Source organism: Colias philodice, chromosome 10 (assembly GCF_061535455.1).
Source record: "Colias philodice isolate Cphi_HAF_F1 chromosome 10, ilColPhil1 Martin Lab GWU primary, whole genome shotgun sequence".
Lineage (NCBI taxonomy): Eukaryota > Metazoa > Arthropoda > Insecta > Lepidoptera > Pieridae > Colias > Colias philodice.
The window spans coordinates 3,640,295-3,665,324 of NC_143095.1; the positions used below are offsets into that span (position 1 = coordinate 3,640,295).

The 25,030-nt window shown below is 32.4% G+C and overlaps 1 protein-coding gene across 2 annotated transcripts in view; it reads left to right on the plus strand.

Annotated features, from left to right (window-relative positions):
- Positions 1–25,030, plus strand: part of btsz (bitesize) — a 66,662-nt gene that overhangs the window by 12,658 nt on the left and 28,974 nt on the right. Inside the window, exons 1-2 of one of the 2 annotated variants that reach the window (XM_089699784.1) lie at positions 11,108–11,360; positions 13,412–13,891. In XM_089699784.1, the coding sequence (XP_089555910.1) occupies positions 13,432–13,891 (460 nt within the window). In that variant the 5' untranslated portion in view covers positions 11,108–11,360; positions 13,412–13,431. Of the gene's footprint in view, positions 1–11,107; positions 11,361–13,411; positions 13,892–25,030 lie in introns of those variants that run through there. The other variant, XM_089699783.1, reaches the window with a different exon arrangement.

Below are 25,030 nucleotides of genomic sequence, written 5' to 3' on the forward strand. Positions count from 1 at the left end.
CTCGCGTCTTGATTTCGTACTTACATCAAGGAAATTAATATAATATGTTATATATTATGTATGTTTTATATATGTATCACTTTATTTGTAAGTGAAGCAATAAGAATCATGTTTGCTTCGATTTAAATTACTGTTCTTGGTATTTGTGAGTGTATTATTTATTAAAATAATATTAGAATAGGTATGTTTAAGACTAACAATAAAATTTACATATACCAGCTGTTCATACATGTTCTTTCATCAACTGAAAAACACTGTACTTTATGACAAACATTTAGTCTTACATTATCACTGGGGCAGATGCATCTTTGAAAGATTTTCTTTAACGACTTGTAGTAGGTATCAGCATGATGTACCCTGCCAATACTGATAGTTTATTTCTTATCTAAAGCAGAGACCATATCGTACACTATAGTGATTACAATTATAGGTACTATAGGTATCAAAGCTTACATGCTTTCAGTCCTCGTGGTATCGAATTCTCGATACAAAAGAAAGCAAATATATGTGCAGTATACATACACCATAGCTTCCCAGTAAAATCAATTTGTAAATAAAGGTTAAAGATAAGTTTTTGTGTGTCACACATGTGCTTTGGCTTGTTTACAATATTTGTTAAGTATCTACCTAACCTCAATATGTGTGGTTTTTTGTTGACTTTTTTTTTTAGTACATCTCTACATTCCAAAATGGAGTATCTTTTGATAAGCTAATTTGCGTAGAAGTATAAAAATATCTAAATACAGATATAAATAATAATAATTAGTAAATATATGGGAACAACATTCACGTAATTAATAGAGTTTTACGGCCGTATAGGCACTTGTAAGACTAGCTTTTCATGCTCGGCCAGGCTGGAGTTTAAATTTTTATCTTCACTATTACTAATGGGGTGGTATTGTTTTCCTCTGAACATAAGCATTAACAAGGAGATATTTAATATAATAATAAAAAATATGTCAATTTCTAAAAATAACCGGAAATACAACAAGTTAAGGTGCGTGACCGAAGAGGTAAGCGTAAAAACTGCAATAAGAACAGGAAACCATTGGCAAGGCTTCGTAATTTTTGCGATTATCAATTGTATACGATCTTCATGCTTCATTACGGCCTCGTCTATAAGGCGCGGGACATATACAAGCGGCGCGGCGCGCATCGGGCGCACCGCGGGCGCGCCAGCCGGCGCGCCTCGGGCGCGCTGCCGGCGCGCCTCGGGCGCGCTGCCGGCGCGCATCGGGCGCGCTGTTGGCGTCCGAAAATGATATTTATATAGAGTGGTTAAATGCATTTTCTTCATGCATAATTTAGTAAAATTATGTTTTTTGTGCTAAAAGAGATTTGAAAGTAACGTTAATTTGAAAGTAACGATTTTGTTTTGATAATTCCTTGTAAGTAAATAGCGAGGATAACCCCACGATTGCAAATATATCTTTGTTGGAAATGTTGGAATTTACTTGGAAAATTTTATAGTACTTTTAAAGTAATTTTAAAGTAGTACTGGTGTAATGATGGAAGAAAAGAAGGTTAAAATAACACAAAATTTATATTGTACTAGCGGTCCGCCCCGGCTTCGCCCGTGGTACATATTTCGCAATAAAAGGTAGCCTATGTTCTTTCTCAGGGTCTAAAGATTATCTGTGCCAAATTTCATCAAAATCGGTCCAGTACCTAGTTTATGCGTGAAAACCATACATACATACATACATACATACAAACCTTTCCTCTTTATAATATTAGTATAGATAAAATATGGTTTTCAAACACAGGTTTACATTTAAACCATATAAATCTTATCATTAAAATCTCAGTTCAAAAGTATTTACAGTACTGATCATTCCACAATATTATTACAATTACAAATAAATAAAAAACACAATCAAAATCAGGATTATCTTTATTTCTGACATTGTAAATACATGGGAACTTTCATTATGCTCTTCTTCATTTTCACTTTCCCTACTGCCATCACCTGTGTAAATCATTTCATCGATTAATTCAATTCACCTTTAAAAACAAAACGAAGAAGGGTATGTAATAGCAGCTCTATATAATTCCACACAGAGAGAACACATTTTTGACTGACAGGCTACCGTCTCCTATAGACCGGGAGATACTGACACAAAATTTCGAGTCATTTGTAACAGGATGGCGGTTCTACAGGGGTCTTAGTACGCAATGACAAAAAGAAAAACGATGGTGTGAACGCTGGTACCGTCGGCTTAGTCGCGTGGGCGTTAGTCGAACTCGTCGGAAAAATAGCGAAGTCAAACGATTTGTAACACAAAAAATTTAGAATTTACCGATAGCCCATAAAAAAGAAGTAGGCGGTAGTGTCATGCCATACTTTTCCGGTGTGACTTACAGCCCGCCATACCGACGCGAATGTGTTGATTTAAAAAAAACAATTCAACCATTTGTACCAGGCTAACTTTTGCACAGGTAACCATCGTCGTGCAGCCATTTACGAAAATCGCCATGCCATACTTTTCGGACGATTCCAAATGGTCGCCATACCGCCGAAAATCTGCAAATTTTTTTTTTGTAAAAATTGTAACAGACAAATGACTCGAAATTTTGTGTCAGTATCTCCCGGTCTACTACCACCCGATTTGTTTTTGATTGTGTATGACCGTGAATTGACCTCTATTTGGATGCGATGGGGGAAGCGCGCCTGCGGTACGCCTGCGGTACGCCCGCGGCGCAACCGTGGCGTGCCGCCTCGTCGCCTTTCCAAAATTCTTTCATACAAAATGTATAAGAAGGACGTGGTGCAAAACAGATTCAAGAGGTGCGCTTATGGCACGCCCGCGCCCGCGCCGCTTGTGTTTGACCCGCGCCTAAAATATAATAGAAACGGTGACTGAAGAATTTTGTGATTTACTCTGTGTTTACTTTGCTAAGCATATTTATATCTAGAGCAGGTACCTACTACCTAGTAGATACTACGAACTCTCTTATGTCGTATAAGTGTTATTTACCTTCGAATGTAATTGTTATATAATAATATGTATTTGGTAATATTGAATCGCTCCTAATAAAGCCCATTGAATGTACTAATTACTATGGTTGTCTTTGGCAGGTAGGAAATAAATTCAGTTTATTAAAATTTATACAGTTATAATTCAGCTATTACTTAATATAAGTTAATTGCTTCGTGAAAGGTGAATAAAATATTCACAAACGTTTAAATAAAATGCACCTCCTGCAAGTGAAGAGTTATTTTGTAATAAGTACTATTCTTATTACGTAATTAAAAGTGAACATTATTAAATTATCTTGGATACTAAAACGTAAAAATTTGAAATATTATTTCGTATGATGCCAAGATAATGCTAATTTATATGATCAAATATTAACTAACTGCATTGCATTTCAGTATTTTTTTTATAGCTACGGAATTTTACTACTACAAACTACTAGGTACATACTAAAACATTAGAAGTCAAACATGAGTGTACTGTATAAAAATGCCTCTCATATCAGCAACTTTTACAACTTCAATGTCAAATTGCGCAATTGAAAATATGCCTACTTTACTATTTTATTATTATGCCTACTTTATAAAAAATATATTTCGGCGAGTACTTGTGGTTTGTGCATGTAATAACATTTCGTCAGTTACGATAAAATGAGCACAGCATGCATGCTCATCATGTGATCAATTAATGGAAGTTAAAATACAGGGTGTCCCAAAAAGTAGTGATGAACGGAAGCTGGGAGGTAGAGGACGAAGAGGGCTATCCAAATCACCCCCATGTGTGTTATGCGATTTTTTGTATTTTCGGAGTTATTACATTTTTTTCAATTTTTCATCTATCGCCGAGTACGATGATATTTTTATTTATGGTGACGTGAGTTATTGCGCTAGATGCTTGATTTTTTTTGTGTGCTAAGCTGAAATATAGGCTAATTCAGTATGGTAACATTTACTATCGTTAGATCTTCGAATGGAATAAAAAAAAGAATTAAATGCCAAGAAAGATAAAATTACCCAGTATGTTCATAACTTCAAGGGCACATAAAAAAATAAAATCACATAAAAAAGGTTTTCTATTTGGCTTTTAAAAACTTGCTCTATCGATCAGGTAGCTACCCTAAAAATTTCATTTTATTATTCAGAAGGCTTCAATCGAAAAATTGAAATCTAAATGTGGTAAGTGCAAAATTTTTATTAACATGATGATCATTAAAACCAATAAATAGGTGTTTAATTACCAGAATTTTTTTAAAATAGCCCCGCTGTTGCTCAATGCAAGTGCGACATCACCGTAAAAAGTTGTCTTTTAAATGTCTGAATGCTCTTTTATCATTTTTAATGGTTTCTTCTGCTACTATGAATTTCCGGGTTATTTCGTCCAAATTGTGGCATTCTCTCAAGTAGCCGAGGTCTTTTTAGTATCCCCATTGAAACAAATGAATGGGGTTTAGGTCGAGGGACCGTGGAGGCCAGGCTTTAAAGCAGGCGTCACCGGCGCATGCGCAGGCTGCAACGACCAATCCATCTTTCAGGGTATTTTTGCCCTTTAGCCTGGCCTCCACGGTCTCCGGACATAAACCCTATTGATTTTTTTCCGTGGGGATACTACAAAGACGAGAGACTGCCACAATTTGGACGAAATAACCCGGAAATTCATAGTAGCAGAAGAAACCATTAAAAATGATAAAAGAGCATTCCGACATTTAAAAGACAACTTTTTACGGTGATGTCGCACTTGCATTGAGTAACAGCGGGGCTATTTTAAAAAAATTCTGGTAATTAAACACCTATTTATTGGTTTTAGTGATCATCATGTTAATAAAAATTTTGCACTTACCACATTTAGATTTCAATTTTTCGATTGAACCCTTCTGAATAATGAAATGAAATTTTTAGGGTAGCTACCTGATCGATAGAGCAAGTTTTTAAAAGCCAAATGGAAAACCTTTTTTATGTGATTTTATTTTTTATGGGCCCTTAAATTTATGAGCATACTGGGTAATTTTATCTTTCTTGGCATTTAATTCTTTTTTTATTCCATTCGAAGATCTAACGATAGTAAATGTTACCATACTGAATTGGCCTATCTTTCAGCTTAGCACACAAAAAAAATCAAGTATCTAGCGCAATAATTCACGTCACCATAAATAAAAATTTGATCGTACTCGGCGATAGATGAAAAATTGAAAAAAACGTCATAACTCCGAAAGTACGAAAAATCGCATAACACACATGGGGGTGATTCGGATAGCCCTCTAATTCCTCTACCTCCCAGCTTCAGTATATCACTACTTTTTGGGACACCCTGTATAAGAAGCGATCACTATTTGTATTGATTAAAACAAGTATAAGAAGACAATTAGTTAGTATGAGATTTACCTGAATTACTTAAATTAAAAGTAAATTATAGAATAATTCTCATATAACTCAAATTTAGAAATTAAAGATTTTAACGGTATTAATTAATTGTAGGGACTTGTAGAGAGGGTTTTCTAAAACGATATTTATCACTTACAAACGAAGCCAAATTGAATTAAGACTACTATAGATAATAGAACGAATAAATAAACTAAAACATAAATAAAGTTAATTACCCTAACAGGAATTTCTATTCCATCATATTTGGTTGATACTTAAAGCTCCAATAAAAAATCTCCTTGTAAGTAAACTCTTTAATATACAAGACTAATGGAAGGTAGATGTAAATTAGTATGTACAAAACATAGAGCAATGGAGAGGTGAGCTAACGTATGCAAAATAAATGGCAACCTGTTTTCATCGTCTGTGATATATACATATTACTAGCTCTCCGCCCGCGGCTTTCAAAGAAAAACTCACATAGTTCCCGTTCCCGTAGAATTTCCGTTATAAACCTATCCCATGTGTTAATCCAAGTTACCCTCTATATGTGTGCTAAATTTTATTTTAATCGGTTCAGTAGTACTTGCGTGAAAGAGTAACAAACATACACATACATCCATCCTCACAAACTTTCGCATTTATAATATTAGTAGGATAGAGGCCTGTGATTATAAGCTCGTGTTTATTATGAAAAGTCTTGCCAAAAGATCGCATCCTGTCACTTGTTTTGAGGCTAATATTATAATTACATGGGTATATTTTGAACTTTGTTTCAGTTGCGTAATGAGGGACTTATGCCTTCAAATAAACGGATACGACACGAACACGTATTATTATTGATTGCTTAATTATACTCGATTCATTCGTTGTTTAGTGTTAAATTTATAAAGAGTTGGTTTGTATTTTCAGGTAAATAGTTCACAAACTTTCTCAAGAATTGATTTAAGAAGAATTTCTATCAATCAAATAAACAAACTATTCATTTTTTAATGTACTCTCATTCGGAATAGGCATTTATCATTGTCATTAAAATTGTTTATGGAGGATGCGATGAATAATTTTCTTCTAATGGGTATAATCATTAAGTTATTTTTAAACTGCAATGGCCTGATTATTGCCATGATAATCGTCTCTAGTAATTAATTCCAAGACTGGAACAAAAACTGACCAGTTAAAGCAAGATATTTTTTCATTGGTCTAAACATCCGGTACCTTGTAACCAATAAATGGTATATATACGGTAATATTATACCCATATTATAATTATACCTATCTATAGCAATGATTGAAAAAAATATCTAATACTTTTATGTCGTTAATCTTTAACACGATTTTATTTTCAACAATCAATTAAAATACGATTCGAATTGGTAACCAAATAAATTTCCGAAATTTAGGTGAAATGTTTTAAAGGTTCAACGACTTACTTTTTTCCGGTTTTCACATTAACCTTATTTTTGTATCTGTAAGATAGTTATTTTTACCAAAAAAAAGTTTGTTTACGCGTAAATTGATAGTCTCTCGTTTAGTTGCACTACTTTTTTTAGAATCTTCTATCAGGTTAATAGTTTTACAGCGCTATATTGAACATCGATTTTGAAAGCTATCTAGACAAAAAATAAAAGTTAATACTTACCAAAAAAACTCTACATCTTACTATTAAAGCTGCTAACTGCTAAGTAGTTCACAAGATAGCTATATTTTTTTTTAATTTAAAAAATCCTATATATTTCTATATCGTAAAATATCAAATCAATAATCTAAAATTAAAACGAGTCATACCTACAAGTACCTACCTACAACGGATACCTAAGCGTGAAATATCGGAAGTTTATTTTGTTACATGTACCAACTCAAAAAAAAATATTTCTTAGATCGATTAAACCAACATAGGTTGAAAAAGTTTAATAAGCTTATTTCGTTGCATACGTACAAAAAATATTTCTCAGATTAAATGAACGTAGGTAATAATTTTCAAACACTTTCGTCATTAGAATGCACATATTGAGTTCCTACTTTCCTTACAAGGCATTATGTTTACGTCTGAGTTCTGACATTGAAGAGTGAAGACAGGCGAGTACAAATAAGATAGCAACTTTACACAAAGGACTGACACACCATAACCACATAACAGGGCCATTGTCTCAGGCATGGGAAAACTATGTCGAGTCAGCTTGTATGGGAACTTGAACTTGCCAAGTATAATTGCAATAACTGTAAATATATATCGAAAAAATGCATACATTGATTCATTTTTCAATTCATCATGTACGAAATTTATCTATGAGTTGTAGATTTTAAATATCGATACATACTATGTTTGTTTGTTTGTTAAATAAGGTTATAATAAATAAAATAAAACAGATGGACTTTACACGATTAGTTATGGTCGATTGTGAATTGTGATTATGAATGCTATGCAACGTGCAGGATGCAAATAATATGAGCTGTTTTTGTTTAACATTTACAGACTATTATGTTAATTACGTTTGTCTGTAACTATCAATTTATATTTATAAACGCTTATTAGTATTCATCTTAGTTGCCACTTTATAGCTAGAAAGAAAGATAGAAAAAACAATAAAATAATCTTGAGATCTACAAGCTAAACACATGAATCTCAAAGTTATTGATGATGCGGCTACATAATGGCTACATAATTATAATTTATTTTATTCATGCTTCTTTAATATGATAAGTAATAAAATAAAACACGAAGAAGAATGGCTATAATACATTTCTCCATAGAATGTTTCTATAACATACCTAGAAATCAATTTACTATCTTATTACATTTACACAGTTGCACTTATGTTTTCGCCAACTGTATGTAATTCAGTAAGGTGACGTTATTCAAATAATATGTAAAACGCGTTAGCATATGCGACGGTTCAAATATTTATTTGCAAAATTATGAATATTTTATATTATGACTACACGATCATACTGAGAATGATTTTGGTGTCCTATCGAGTGTTACCGAATATATAATATCAATTTGTAAAACAGTCGACAAAATGTGCCAGTTTAGCCTTAGGAAATCGGTAGATATAAAAGAAAAAGAAGAAGCAGCATTGGGTATACTATCTTTAAATGTTTGTTATATAACCTAAGCAAGTAAGGCACCGCAAAAACAACACTAACACATACATTTAAATGTATTACGTAATATAATGGAAACAATTATTTTTATTATGCGTCTATCTATAAATGTAAATTATGCAGCGATACTCCGTATGTTGTAATAAACGAATCGTGGATAGCGTCACGGCACTAATTAAAATGAGAATAAAATTGTTGATAGGTAATGGGCAAAACGTTAAATATATAGTTTATATTGCCATCGAAGCCTTGTTTGTCTTGACTAAACATAACAGTTTGTATCTGGATAGTGAATACTGTTAAAGTCGGAGGCAGTATGAAGGTTGGAGCCGACGATAGCGCACGTCGCGCTCTCTATCCTTAAACTATTAAAATAATATTTTAAATAGCAGATGTATTAAACTGTACTGACCAGTTAAAGCAAGATATTTTTTCATTGGTCTAAACATCCGGTACCTTGTAACCAATAAATGGTATATATACGGTAATATTATACCCATATTATAATTATACCTATCTATAGCAATGATTGAAAAAAATATCTAATACTTTTATGTCGTTAATCTTTAACACGATTTTATTTTCAACAATCAATTAAAATACGATTCGAATTGGTAACCAAATAAATTTCCGAAATTTAGGTGAAATGTTTTAAAGGTTCAACGACTTACTTTTTTCCGGTTTTCACATTAACCTTATTTTTGTATCTGTAAGATAGTTATTTTTACCAAAAAAAAGTTTGTTTACGCGTAAATTGATAGTCTCTCGTTTAGTTGCACTACTTTTTTTAGAATCTTCTATCAGGTTAATAGTTTTACAGCGCTATATTGAACATCGATTTTGAAAGCTATCTAGACAAAAAATAAAAGTTAATACTTACCAAAAAAACTCTACATCTTACTATTAAAGCTGCTAACTGCTAAGTAGTTCACAAGATAGCTATATTTTTTTTTAATTTAAAAAATCCTATATATTTCTATATCGTAAAATATCAAATCAATAATCTAAAATTAAAACGAGTCATACCTACAAGTACCTACCTACAACGGATACCTAAGCGTGAAATATCGGAAGTTTATTTTGTTACATGTACCAACTCAAAAAAAAATATTTCTTAGATCGATTAAACCAACATAGGTTGAAAAAGTTTAATAAGCTTATTTCGTTGCATACGTACAAAAAATATTTCTCAGATTAAATGAACGTAGGTAATAATTTTCAAACACTTTCGTCATTAGAATGCACATATTGAGTTCCTACTTTCCTTACAAGGCATTATGTTTACGTCTGAGTTCTGACATTGAAGAGTGAAGACAGGCGAGTACAAATAAGATAGCAACTTTACACAAAGGACTGACACACCATAACCACATAACAGGGCCATTGTCTCAGGCATGGGAAAACTATGTCGAGTCAGCTTGTATGGGAACTTGAACTTGCCAAGTATAATTGCAATAACTGTAAATATATATCGAAAAAATGCATACATTGATTCATTTTTCAATTCATCATGTACGAAATTTATCTATGAGTTGTAGATTTTAAATATCGATACATACTATGTTTGTTTGTTTGTTAAATAAGGTTATAATAAATAAAATAAAACAGATGGACTTTACACGATTAGTTATGGTCGATTGTGAATTGTGATTATGAATGCTATGCAACGTGCAGGATGCAAATAATATGAGCTGTTTTTGTTTAACATTTACAGACTATTATGTTAATTACGTTTGTCTGTAACTATCAATTTATATTTATAAACGCTTATTAGTATTCATCTTAGTTGCCACTTTATAGCTAGAAAGAAAGATAGAAAAAACAATAAAATAATCTTGAGATCTACAAGCTAAACACATGAATCTCAAAGTTATTGATGATGCGGCTACATAATGGCTACATAATTATAATTTATTTTATTCATGCTTCTTTAATATGATAAGTAATAAAATAAAACACGAAGAAGAATGGCTATAATACATTTCTCCATAGAATGTTTCTATAACATACCTAGAAATCAATTTACTATCTTATTACATTTACACAGTTGCACTTATGTTTTCGCCAACTGTATGTAATTCAGTAAGGTGACGTTATTCAAATAATATGTAAAACGCGTTAGCATATGCGACGGTTCAAATATTTATTTGCAAAATTATGAATATTTTATATTATGACTACACGATCATACTGAGAATGATTTTGGTGTCCTATCGAGTGTTACCGAATATATAATATCAATTTGTAAAACAGTCGACAAAATGTGCCAGTTTAGCCTTAGGAAATCGGTAGATATAAAAGAAAAAGAAGAAGCAGCATTGGGTATACTATCTTTAAATGTTTGTTATATAACCTAAGCAAGTAAGGCACCGCAAAAACAACACTAACACATACATTTAAATGTATTACGTAATATAATGGAAACAATTATTTTTATTATGCGTCTATCTATAAATGTAAATTATGCAGCGATACTCCGTATGTTGTAATAAACGAATCGTGGATAGCGTCACGGCACTAATTAAAATGAGAATAAAATTGTTGATAGGTAATGGGCAAAACGTTAAATATATAGTTTATATTGCCATCGAAGCCTTGTTTGTCTTGACTAAACATAACAGTTTGTATCTGGATAGTGAATACTGTTAAAGTCGGAGGCAGTATGAAGGTTGGAGCCGACGATAGCGCACGTCGCGCTCTCTATCCTTAAACTATTAAAATAATATTTTAAATAGCAGATGTATTAAAGTAAATATTTGATGCAAAAGATAATTAATTAGACTAAGGTAAACGTTCGTTCAAGGTGTATTTTAATGGTGCATAGATAGTGACCGTGACGAGTGTTTGTTTAGTGTAATAGTGATCCGATGCAGTATAGATAACAGTCCTATTTCTTTGGTTCTCTGTACGACGTTGTGAGGTAATTTTTTAAAACTTTTATAAAAAATAAACTACATAATCATAAAATTTATTATGAAAAATATATTTATTTAGATACGTTACTTGTGAGTAGTGACAGTATTTCCGCGAATTCACTCGCGCTAACATAGCATTTTTAATGAAAATTGAATTGAATTGGTTTATTTAGTTGTTTCAATGATAACGAATAAACAAATTTTACGCCTTTCTTATATTTGTATAAGTATGGTATTAGTATTTGTAGTAGATCTTATTTAGCATAAATAGTATTTATTGTTCATTTATTCATGAAAGAGTTCGTTAAAAAAACATAGGTACATAATATAAAATATGCCTATCGCTATACAAAAATAATAAGTAATAACGTAAATAAAATAATTATATGAAATATCCTTAAGTGGTATTAGTTATAAGCATTTTAATTAACTCGTGATTAGACCTCTATAATATGCATAGCATTAAGGACTCTACAATAAGCTACTAACCTCACAGATTAAGTGGTCGGTATAAGCTTTCGTTTAGCTAAACTAATTTTATGATTGCTATAATTATTTAATTCCTTTAGTCATAATTACGTGAATTAAGCCAGTATACTTTGGCGGGAGTTAATGTAATAGATACTTTCAATGAACACACAAAGATAATAGAGCCAGAGAATGTAGCTGTTGATAAGGTATATATTTTAGTTCATTTTATAATAATAATATTTACTTTTAGTCTTCAAACTGCCCGTTTCTAATGTTAAATTGTTAAGCACACAGAAAGGTGCAAACAATTTTATTCGATTTAAATGAAATTAGACTCATAGTCATTCGTCATTATAATAATGTGTTCACGTTTGCCAAGTGCCATGTAAGTTAAGAACTTGCAAATAGCATTGAACTGAAAACTGAAGCGTCTATTGTCATGTTCACATGTCCTTAAACACTTACGCCCACAGTGCAATGATTCTCAATGTTCATTAATTATTCTTTTTGAACTTCTCCAAGGTTCTTTAAGAGACCTTAAAATTAATATTATTTTCATGAACACTGTTTAAGGTAGGCGTATAGTATAAGATTTGGTACTTTGGTTACGAAGGCTTTTAAAAATATTAAAAATGATATGATTTGTTTAATAATATTCTTAAGATAACTATCTATAAATATATAATAATAAAGTAAAAAAATGTAAAATAGATAAGCTTTAGCTGACTGATGATGATGTTGGGCAATCGTGGTTTATGTAGGTACCTACGTATGTTTTTGCCGTGAAACATTTTCATACTGAAAAGTTTATCTTGTTTTATGAATAAAAAAAAGTTTGGAAAATCCAAAAGTGCACGCCTCATAATTTTTTTTTAATAATTATTTATTAATTATTATTTTTGTTTATTTAATAACAATTAAACCACATCGAATCAGACCCTGAAAAATGAAAGGGTTCTATTCCTGAGCATACTCAAGCGTAAGAGAAAAAAAAAGACTCGATTAGTAAAGTATTTCGGTCGCTATCGTGTTAACAAGAAAATCCTCCGCACATACAGACACACGGACGTCCAAGACAGAACTTTTTTAAACTGTTTTTTAACTAGTTTAAATACTTAACAAAAATGACATCAAAAATATCATGAATGTTAAAAATAGTGTTTTTTCTTAATATGTGTGTGTATGTATTATCTTACAAGTGCAATGTATGATACATAAATACATTTTAAGTTGGAAAAATCAGATGTTTTGCGCGAAGTGACAGTAGTACCCATCTCAACGCTTCGCTTATGAGGCGTGCAAAAACGAAACATAATATGTTTTTGGTTTTTATTAGCTGTCTACCAAAATATGTTATTAAAAGTAATTTATAGGTAGAATTTGTCTTATAACTTTTAAAAGTTATCAAAATTACGCAGCTTAATTATATTTACATAATACCATTTATTTGTTGTGTAAAAGTTATTTTAGCGTAAACGTCGGGCATACATTATAATGTTGAAAGCACAGACAAACAGCAATTTATCATTTCATGCAACATTGTACCTAAGTATGAAGTAATAACATGGTTTGTTTACGTTTTCAGGTATCGCCAATGCAGCAACGATGCAGAACACCAGAGAGTCAAGCAGGCAGAAGCGCAGCATCAAAAGAAGAAATTCAAGGAAGAAATCCTTATCACCGTCAGATTTGAAATGCGTGCGCGGCGAAACAAAAGCGGAGAACAAACTGGGTCGGCGATCTCTATCCGAGGGTTCTATGAAAGTAAAACATAGGAAAAGCAACATACAGAGAACTTTAACGCATCCGATATCGTGTGCGGATTTCGACGAAGTGCCAATCGATGAGTTCAGTGCCATAAAAGTTGATCCTGTGCCTCCAGAGAGTGACGAATCCCAGGTGCCCCCGACCAGTAGTGACCGGGATACAGAGGATGATGGTCGTGTGCAGAGCAAGCCGGCTCCGCTCAGGCCGCGCTGGGACTCCGGCAGCGAAATGGACTCGCTGGTCTCCATAGCTGTGAGGAAAGCCTCGGCACGACGACGCCGAACGCCCGCCAACTCAGGTAACTAGATATAAACATAAGATATACACCAGCTTGTACAGTACTATTTACTAGAGGTACAGATCTAAAACTATGCTACGGACCCAGGTTATAAATAATGTTGTGTGTGCTATATTTATTTGTCAATCACCGCGATAGATTGAGTACAAACATAAAAATATATAAAGTTTTTACATTTGTTTAGTTGGAATGATTATTTATTGTATGAAGTATGTAGTTCAGAAATAATCAAGATTGATAGTGATAAAAATAGTTGGTTAAATTAATTTGACGCATGTTAAGAAATAATGAAGTAATTACCCTATTATTAAATTACATAATTCATAATTCTATTACTTACTTATTTACTGCCATTCCTTGCTTAGTATCTAATCATATAATCATTATGAAATATAAACTGCTTCCTGTCTCAAAGCTCTTAATAAAAGTAACTCTTAACTATGCTCTCAGTAATATAATTTAATGTATTATCAATAAGGCCAACCAATAAACAGAACATGAATCGTAATATGACGCATAAACAGCTACATTCTATTTCTCTACTACTTCACAGCACTAAAGTCTAACTCATCTAGAAACACAACGTTAAACATTACAAAATTTCTCCTAGACACTAGAGTTGTTTATTTAAAAGCATTCCCTTGTTAATTTCGTAATAACGCCCACAATTGTACACAAACCATAGCAGTCCAATTGCCCAGTGAACCAGCCATGACGAAACGAGTATTCGAAACTGCCAGCACTAATAGGCAATAAATCGATAAAAGTATACATTAAAACCAATTAAACCAATTTTGTTATAGAGATAAATTATTATATATCTCACTTAAGCGACGCACTGTCTACGAGTATATTGCTTATGAATGTGAAGGTGTTTAATTACATAAGGCTTTGTTGCTCTTTCGGATTGGTACTAATTGTTATGTTGTCGGTCTGAAAGGTTCCACGTGGTAGAGTTGAATTTGATTTCAATTTTAAAGTGAGTAACGACTTTTTCTTAGGCATTTGAGGTAATTGAGGGTCCATATTCTGATTTTTGACTGAAATATGAGGAATTTGCAAGTCAAAAGTTTGGTGCATAGTAGTAAGAATATGATTAAACTCTTTAAACTGATAAACAGTAATGAAAACATGCTGTCGAGAATCTTCATTTCTTGACGCGGAATTCTATGATTGAACCTTTTAAAATAGCTTTCTGCGATTATTCTCATATATTTCATTTAAAAAGCGTATACATTTGATATACCTAACACCAATTGTCATTATTTCCACCGGATTTTCTCACATCGCTTCAAGGAAGTCTCATAAAAGAATTTATGGGACTTCCCCTAAGAAAGCAAGTTTTTATTCATAAGTACTGGGCCGCTTCTTATAAAGTAGTGGCAATTATTATTAACTAGTTGACCCACGCAACTTCGTCTGTAAATTGAAATTTTTTGTTCCATTTTTCATTGATGCTCTACCTACTCCTATTAGTCGTAAGTGTGCTGATAAATAGTATGTATAAACAAATGATATTAATAACATGTTTTATCTCTTAAACTAATCAATTGATTGTTAGCATATACTTGGCTATTAAGGCACTGTGTTTATTGATTGACTTTCTTGGAAGTATAAGGAATATTTGGAATGATGAATACAATTTATGTTCTTATTATAATCGTCATTCAGAATATTGACTGTTTTAGAACCTGCTTTTATTCGGGTTGTTATCATCATCATCATCATCATCAGCGTTTTTTTCTGACTCTAGGAACATAAGCCCTAAGAGCATTTAGGCCATAATCCAGAATGTCATAATTACAACAGTGCCCAGATAGTACAAAAACGTGCGTGTTAAAGTAAATACAAACGTGTTTATAAATATTTTTATACATATATTGAGTAACCGAATACCCATTGGAAACACGTGGCAATCGCTCAACAAGACTGGTGTGAATTACTCCGAGTCAATACCATGTTGATGAACGGCCATCTGTGAAGTGATTACAATTATCTGCTTTCTAACCGTGCAGTGAATTTCGATATCATTTATTCAACATAGATTGTTGTTGCAATAAATTGTACGTACGAACTACGAACCTGTTTTGAACGATTATTGAGAGACTTTTCACATGGGAAAGATTGCTATGGATGGAAGATAGGATTTGTTATCTGTGATTGCTCTGATAGATATTTTTCGAAGAATCAGAATCAGTATTCGGAACAGTATTATTACTCTATTATAGAAGGTATATAATGCGTATGGCTCTATATATAGAGCTATAACCATATGTATGTTTTATAGGCTATAATATAGATAAGCCATTCATGCCCCTTTCACTATTCAAAGTAACTACAATATATATATATTATGAAATTTATATCTTTCTACACCAATATATTTGCATAATCAAGAGCCATAACTAATATAGAATAAGGAAATCCCTTGAACATAATATAAATTAGAATAAAAAGGAAACTTCCAAGTAAGTTCGCGCAACAAATAATTCTCGTTATTAGTATTGCAATGCCATTGTTACGTTCACTGCAGCGCACAGCGCATCCATACCAATGGAATTCGTATCTGTTCATCTGTAGTCCAGGGTTTTGTACCCGTCGAGGACGTTCAAACATTCACCATTTTGTTTTTAATTAAATATTTTGTAAGGGGTTTGTTTATCCCGCCTGATACAAAAACATCATATAAATCTATATCTTTATTAAACATCGATAAATAAGGTAAGTAATTGTAAAAGTCATTTAATAAAGTGGCTACTACACTGAGTAGCCAGTCTGATTGCACTTTGCCTTGTTACTGGAAAATTGTGTACAGCTCCATCTATTATTTGTTTAGTAAACTTTCTCAGTACCTACGCCACTAGAACGCTGGGTGTTTTATTAGATTTCCGCTAGATGGCGTTTGCTTCATATAATATGTAACTTATGGTATATTTTTTCAAGGCAAATTTAAAGAAATAGCGTAAACGCAGTTTTGTGTTTAATATTCTGGACTGCTTCTTATATCCGTTGTTGGGTGATTTTTATCAATGTACTTTTTATTTAAATTTTACTTCAGACCATTTTTGCTGCTTAGACTGTTGATGTTATGAGGTTTCAATAAAACTAAGAGGCTCTATCTTCTTACCTGGATACGAGATAATGGACAGAAAAGTTGATCAAAGAGCTAGATACAGTATCTACTAGGCACTAAAAATTGATTCTATTCTACATTATACAACCTAACAATGTATTAAAATTATTAACCAGTCTCTAAGTCTAACAAAAAAGGTTCGGATAGTTCCCATATCCCATTAGTATATTATAAAACAATAGGTTCAAATGTGGTGTAAATAAACGGAAGTGCATCCTGTAGGTGGCGCGTGGGTCGAGAGTGGGCAGCTGGCCAATACCGAAGGCTAAACACCTTAATCATTACTTTTTACTTGTGCTAAGCAATAGCATTGACACACTTCGCAATTTACGTAACAAATCATATATTAATGACATTGATTTCTATGCTACAATGTATTGTATTGTTAGTTGATTACGATAATGCATACAGTGTTGTTAATGTTATGCACACATACATTGACTTGCTGATTTTTATGTTCTGAATGAGTAATGACTAATGAGAGAGACAAACTTCACAACATTGTTTTCATATGTTTTTAATTTGTGTACTTACTTATGCCCAATCATTTAGACGGAATAGTTAATTGAATGAAGTATTATACAATAATTAAAAAGTGATATATACAAAGGTTCATTCATTTCTAACCCATTTTTGAAATGGGCGTTTTTATTAGAAGAATAAATTTTTAACTAAACAATTTTTTAAAAACAGCCCTCAATATCATATTAATTTACATCTAAGGTTTTAATATTCAAACAATATCTTAATTAATCCATTCTTGTCCGTAGTACCTACCTACGTGACTTTAAATATTAATTATTTAAATCAACATCGTTGTTAACACAGGGCAGATACATCATATTACATAAATTAATGTCATGATGATCATGCCCTTAAGGGAGGCCCGTGTCCCAGCAGTGGGGACGTATATGGGCTGATGATCACATTCATTAATATGTACATATTATATACATTATACACTATACATACTGGCATTTTCATGAAATTTGGGAATAACTTATGTATTTTTTGCGAAAACTAATTTTGTAGAGCATCGTTGATGTCTTTTGTATGCTTTACTATCACTGCGAAGTGCGAAGTGTAACTCATTTTATTATTTATTTTTTTATATTATATCTTATTATTATCATACTATAATCATTTAACTGTTCAAAGTAAAACGTATCGGCTGTTTTTATTGAAAGTCATTGAGTTAAGAAGATTTTTTGCGCTTGTGTTCAATGACTTAAAGTCAACTTAGAGTTAGACGTAACCACGATCTTGTGATAAAAAGTTGAATAATTACGTATAGTGCTATATTTTGTTTAATGTTAATAAAAAAAATTGTTAATGGTGTTGAAACTCAAATCATACGTTTTTATTCGATTATATCTGTACTACTCTGTACTACTCGTACTCGTAATAATCGTACAGATTCTGTAGTAGAAACCTATATACCGTAAGAAAAAACTATTTTTTTTATAAGTTACTTCTATAGAAAAGTCTTTAATATTTTTCACAATTTTTGTTGCTCTACTCTTCTCTTATCACTCTTTTTATTCTATTCATTTTTAGGGTTCCGTACCTCAAAAGGAAAAAACGGAACCCTTATAGGATCACTTTGTTGTCCGTCTGTCCGTCCGTCCGTCCGTCCGTCCGTCCGTCCGTCCGTCTGTCAAGACCCTTTTTCTCAGGAACGCGTGGAGGTTTGAAGCTGAAATTTATATCAATTACTCAGGTCTACTGTCCCATGAAGCTGTGAAAAAATCAAACTTCTAAGCCAACGCAATCAAAAGATACAGCCGTTTATGCCGCAAATTTTCGACACTTGCAAGGGAATCAAAACCTACAGGGTGCTTCCCGTGAACTCAGAATCTTGAAATTTGGTACGAAGCAACGTCTTATAGCATAGATAAAGGAAAAATTACGAAAACCATAAATTTTTAGTTACATCACATAATATATATTTTTTTAATAATTTTAAACTTACTACCCATTTCCTCATAAACGCGTAGAGGTATTAAATTGAAATTCATACCAAATACTCAGGTCTATAATACCTTTAAGCTGTAACAAAATCAAACTTCTATGTCAACGCAATCAAAAGAAACAACAATGTACGGAACCCTCGGTGCGCGAGTCCGACTCGCACTTGGCCGGTTTTTCATAACCTTATTTGTTATTTTTCATAACTAATTAAGGGTTTTAGAATTATAAACGAGAGTATTCAAATTCTTCTTGAGACAGTATTTCAATTAATAAAAATGAATTAGTTTCAAATATCATATTTATTTATTGATTACTACTTGTATGTGACTCTACCCGCATGGTACCCAGTACTAAGAAGCCCGTAACATTATCAGTTATTACTATCGCAAACAATAATGTAGGTGCATATTTATATTTATAAAATATCATACTTTACTGGCGTTATTTCTTAATTTTTGTACTATGACCAAAATTTTTACGTACATACCTCAAAATTCTTCTTACAAAAATATAACATTTTGCAATGAATATAATCTAAACAAAACGCGGATAACTTCGCAGTCATATAAGCTTGAACCTTATAATTATGAATTCACCTCGCTTTTTATGCTTAAAGTTTTAGTGCCTCCAGTAAGAATAGCTCCGTCACGCTACGAAGGCTTTGACGGAAGATGTTCACAAATTTCAAGGATTTATATCGATAAAAAAATATTAATAATAATTTACTTTAGAACTCGGAATAAAGGCAGAATATAGTATTTTTATCTCATGAAATAAACTGTATAATGTGTGTGGATTTTAAATCCCTATAATTCATTTGAATTAAAATAGTTTGTGTAAATTCACAAAAGCTTAAAAAACTGTCGTGGTTCCCCTTGCCTTAACTTCACCTGTCTCGGCTCTACACTTGTAAAGGGGTCGATGTAAATAGTACGTTACAAACCATATGGTAACATAACAGTGCTGCCATTTATTTTTTGTGAGATTTAAGTGTCTTTTGTGGCCTCAGGTAAGCGGGCTTTTGAGAAATGTCCATGTGTGCGTAGGAGTTCGTCCTACGTGCTTGCACACAAAGAACTTTTCGTGGCGTGGTCTATATACAAAAGTACCTAGTTGTTTGGTCTAGTTGCAAGTTCATTGTTCGGTTGGCGCGAGTTGGTAGAAAGGTCCCAAACGCCAGCCGTTCTGTTTTTCGAAATGTAGCCCTCGGTACAGGCGAAGTGTTTTTGTACTATCGTCATCGGTCACTTGCGACCTTTTAAATGTTGAACCAAGTTTTGTTGTTGGCGTTGAGACGTGAGGTGAGTCAAGCATTAGTGAAGCATAGAGTCGATAAAGTTTATCGATGAATTTGATGCTCTTGTGTAATGTACTTAGCCGTGTTTACATATACTGTATTAGTACCATTACCTACTGAAAAGGTAATACTGATAGTCGAAACTAGGTTATAATATCATGCTTTTTATTACTCTCTATTAAATAAAATGAAGGTAGGTAGGTATGTTATCACTAATCAACTCTGCATTGAATATCTTTTTAATATAAAACCTATGGATCTCAAAATATGTGATAAGATATTACCACATAAGATATTAGTTTCCTAACATGGACAACCAAATGTACACAATTATTTATTTTCTCAATAAAAAAATATTTTCATCTAGAATAAATCAAAATGTCCAAATCATAATAAGCATGGAGCACTTACCTTTCTCAAAACGTACTTTCTACACTTCTATCGATAAGTACACAGCACTAGGGCGGCAAGCGCAGCAGTCGGCCGGCTGCCTGCGCACATCCGCTTGCGTGCTCTCCACAACCGCTGCTAAGCCTTACTATATAATAATAATTAATTGCCAAAATAATTCGATATTTTAAAAAAGTACCAAACTTTTCTATAGCAATTTTCCCGCGTAAAACTCATATAACGTCACTATAAAGTTTTCGTATCTGTGCATGTGTGTGTGGTTCTGAATTTGTTTCGGTGTACATCAGTGAAGCCGCAAAAAACATTAAATGAAGCCGTATAATAACTTCCCCTGGTCAAATGTAAGTATCAGATATCGAACTATAGTGTAATTGGATGAAACTGATATACTTTGTATATAATTATATTATAAAGACGCGTTTAAATTAGGGTTTCTGTAAGACAGTTTGACGTCAGAGATGGCAACATGAAAAGTTTGTACCCTTAAGACTTCCGAATATTAAGAAAGTTTTTGTATCCCTTTTATAAAATAATTTTAAGATATACACATACAGTCTAATTCAAAGAATTTTATTTGAATCCATCGCTTCAATATTTCCTAAAATTTATATCCTAAAAAAAAATATTATATCTTCTTAAAACTTCGAAATATTCTCTTATAATCTAGATCCTTTCTTCTAGTTCATATAAAAACCCACATTTTAATATTTATAGCTGTGCAACAAACAAAAGGCTTAACTATTAACACGAATCCATGAATAATAAAGTTGTTTAGCAATTGTAGGCGTATCATACAATTTATGTTTTGTTTTATGTGAACAAACATTTTATATATATAAGAGAATACACAGGCTTAGGTAAAAAAAAACTATACTAACTACTAACTAAAAAACAAAAATACATACGTGGTGTAAATAAAAAGCGATCATTATCTATGTTACTTAAAACCTGTGTTTATTCTCATATTTAAGAGATTCGCATCTCGTTATTTATGTAACCATGAAAAAAATAAATAAAACAATGTCGCAATCGATCTCAGAAATAGCAAAAGTAAGCTTTGTTAAATTGCTTTAAAATAATTGAGAGGTTTAACCGTGGTCCGTGGCGAATAAATACAAAATCGATTTTATCATGGGTTTTAATTGATGACGTAATACAACAGCAGAGCCTACGAGTAATGTATTTAAATGTATTTTGCAAAAAGTGAAGTCCCGTCACCCGTGTCAATTTCGTACATATGGTAGAAGAAACACATATTATTTTTATCCATTTTTTTCTATGGATAAGATAGGTCTTCTTAGCCCTGTCACACGTACTTCTTTTCAATTTCCAACAAGGAATATAACCCAGGACATACGTTAAAATAAACACACCCTCTGTTGGTAGTTGGTACCAAAGATGTTCCTTCAAAGACACGGACTAAATGATAGGTTTTAATGCAAGATTCAGTATGGTTATCAAAAAACCAAGGAAGAATCTGTAAATAGCACTTACATTGTAGTGGCTGACCTAAAACGAAATCGGTACCATGACCTCGTTGAATTGTATCTTCATCTGATGTAATGGTCTCTTTTTATTGAATCTTGATTGTTATTGCGGTACGTAAGGCACGATTTTTCAGAGGCTGTATAATTAAAATATACCTGCTAAGCTATTGTTGTGCTAATATTGGAAATATGGAATGAATTTCGTCTCTATATGGTTTATGTATGCGCTTAATGTTACATTAGGAATAAAATGATGAATCGACTTGGCTTAAATTCGATGTAAAAATAAATTATTAGGTATCTAGAATAATTTTAAACTCCTTATTTCATTATAGTAGATCGTATATTTTAGCAAACGGTAACAGCTGAGCATTTTTAATTCGAATTGAGAAGAGAAGAGAATTGTTTCCCTTTTCAAATGTATTTAACACTATTATTTTATTATAGTTTGTTAAAACTGTTATAATATATAAACAGGCAGGACGCCTATAGCCTTTTGAGTGTATTTGTAAAATCTCATTCGTTCAGAACTATCGGAACCATCGAACCGCTCATTTAGGTCTACAATGCGATCTGATTAAAAAAGAAAGTCGGCACAATGATTTTATCATCTCAAATGAAAGAAATATTGACTAATTATTTTTATAACGTTTTTCTACTATTGCTCACATAACAGTTTCAATGCGATGAAGTGTAGAATTTTTCAGCTAAGGTCTTTTCTAGATCATTCATTTCGCGTAGTCCTAAAACAACTAAAGACCATTTAAAACAAAATTTAGCATAGATAAAGGACACCTTAGGTAAATGTCCTCGCGCCTCCTACGATTTAGGTAACAAAACCTTGGACTTAAGCCAACGTAGACCGCTGTTCTAAATTCATTGTTCAAGATAATTTATTAATGTGCTTTGAATATCATTGCAAATGTCGATTTAATGCGATTATACTACGTTTAATGGGATTATAGTGATTATGGGAACAAGTAATCCACGGCCGTGTGTCAAAGGTGAAATATTTTAATTAGAAACTGGCTAGGCTATTGAAACTTTATTTTCTGTTATAAATAAAAAGGTGCCTGGGCACTAGGACGTGGCCCAGCAATTGTACTTTAGAAGACGGAGTAAAATAGAACCTATCAATATATGACTAAATCAAAAGGTCAACCCTACACTCCTCAAACTCCACAATCTTATCAAGATACCTAAATACTATGTATTTCCAAATTGTAAGCACAATAACCACGACAAGTCTTTTTTCATGAATTTCTTTGTATATGACTACGACAAACAGTTGAAATTATCTACTTTTAACAGCTCTATAATTTTCATTAATAATCGTACAAGTATTTAGTGAAATATTTAATAATGATAACGCCATGTTTATTTTATTCAAAACTAGCGACCCGCCCCGGCTTCGCACGGGTGCAATGCTGATACAAAATACACTACAGAAAAACTGTGAACGTTGTTTATAAAATTAAAAACATAGCGGCCCGCTCGACTCGCCCGATAGCCGGGCGGCCGGCCGGTACCGCCGCAAACGCTACGTCCCGCAATTTTTAAATCTGTAATATCTTCGAAAATATTCACTTAAATCATATGGTGTAAAGGGCCATATAGATCTATATTAAATGAACAATGTATTCAAGGTATTTAATTGGTTAAGGATTAATGCTGTATTGGTTAAAATCGCATCGAAAATTAGCCATTATTTGTCGTAAAAAGTAAATGACAAAAAAAAGTTATTGTGGGTTATCCATAAGAGATAGACATATACCATCGCGGACTTTTCTGTAGACCTTTTCAATGTGTATAATACTTAGTACATTATTTTGATAAAACTCGTAGGGTTCAGTCTGCGTTTGCAATGTAAGCGGATAAAATGTAAAAATTTACGACATCACATTAGAAACCTCAAAAATAACAGTACTTCTCCACTATTTAATGGATGTTATTATACATATAAACCTTCCTCTTGAATCACTCTATCTATTAAAAAAAACCGCATCAAAATCCGTTGCGTAGTTTCAAAGATTTAAGCGTACAAAGGGACATAGGGACATAGGGACAGGGAAAGCGACTTTGTTTTATACTATGTAGTGATGATGATGAATGAAAGCATTGAGCGCATCGAACGTCAAACCATAAAGCACTTCCCGTTACATAAAATTTAATTAATTATAGTGAATATTAAAATTTTGCATAACGGGGTTTTAGAATTAATTGGATTTGGAATAATTATGTTTTTTTTATGCGATTTCATACGATAAAGACCTCAAAATAAAATTGGTAAAGTTAAAATGGTAATAACGGATAAAACCTATCCTATGTGTTAATCCAAGTAACCCTCTATAGGTAGGTATGTGTGCTAAATTTCATTGTAATCGGTTCAGTAGTATTTGCGTAAAAGAGTAACAAACACACACACACACACACACATCCTCACAAACTTTCGCATTTATAATATTACTAGGATAGGAGATTCAAAAGCAAAAGTTTATTCAATAATAAACCTTACCTTCTGCATTTTCAGTACTTACTAAGTTACTCTGTATAGTATGTCAGTGCAATGTATAAAGTAATGTAGGTACCTACATTAGGTGCGCAGTAACTGACTGTAAAATTGATTATAAATATATTAAGGTTACAACGATCGTTACTTCATCTGAATTAATTTGCTTGTATTTATAATAAGATTTATGTATGTGTCCAATGTTATTATTTATTCTTATCATGTTTCCGTATTTATAGTGCAGTGGTACCAAAATGAGGCGTTCTAAAATTAATAAATATATCGTGTTTTCAACCGACTTAAAAAGGAGGAGGCCCTCGAAGCGCTGTCC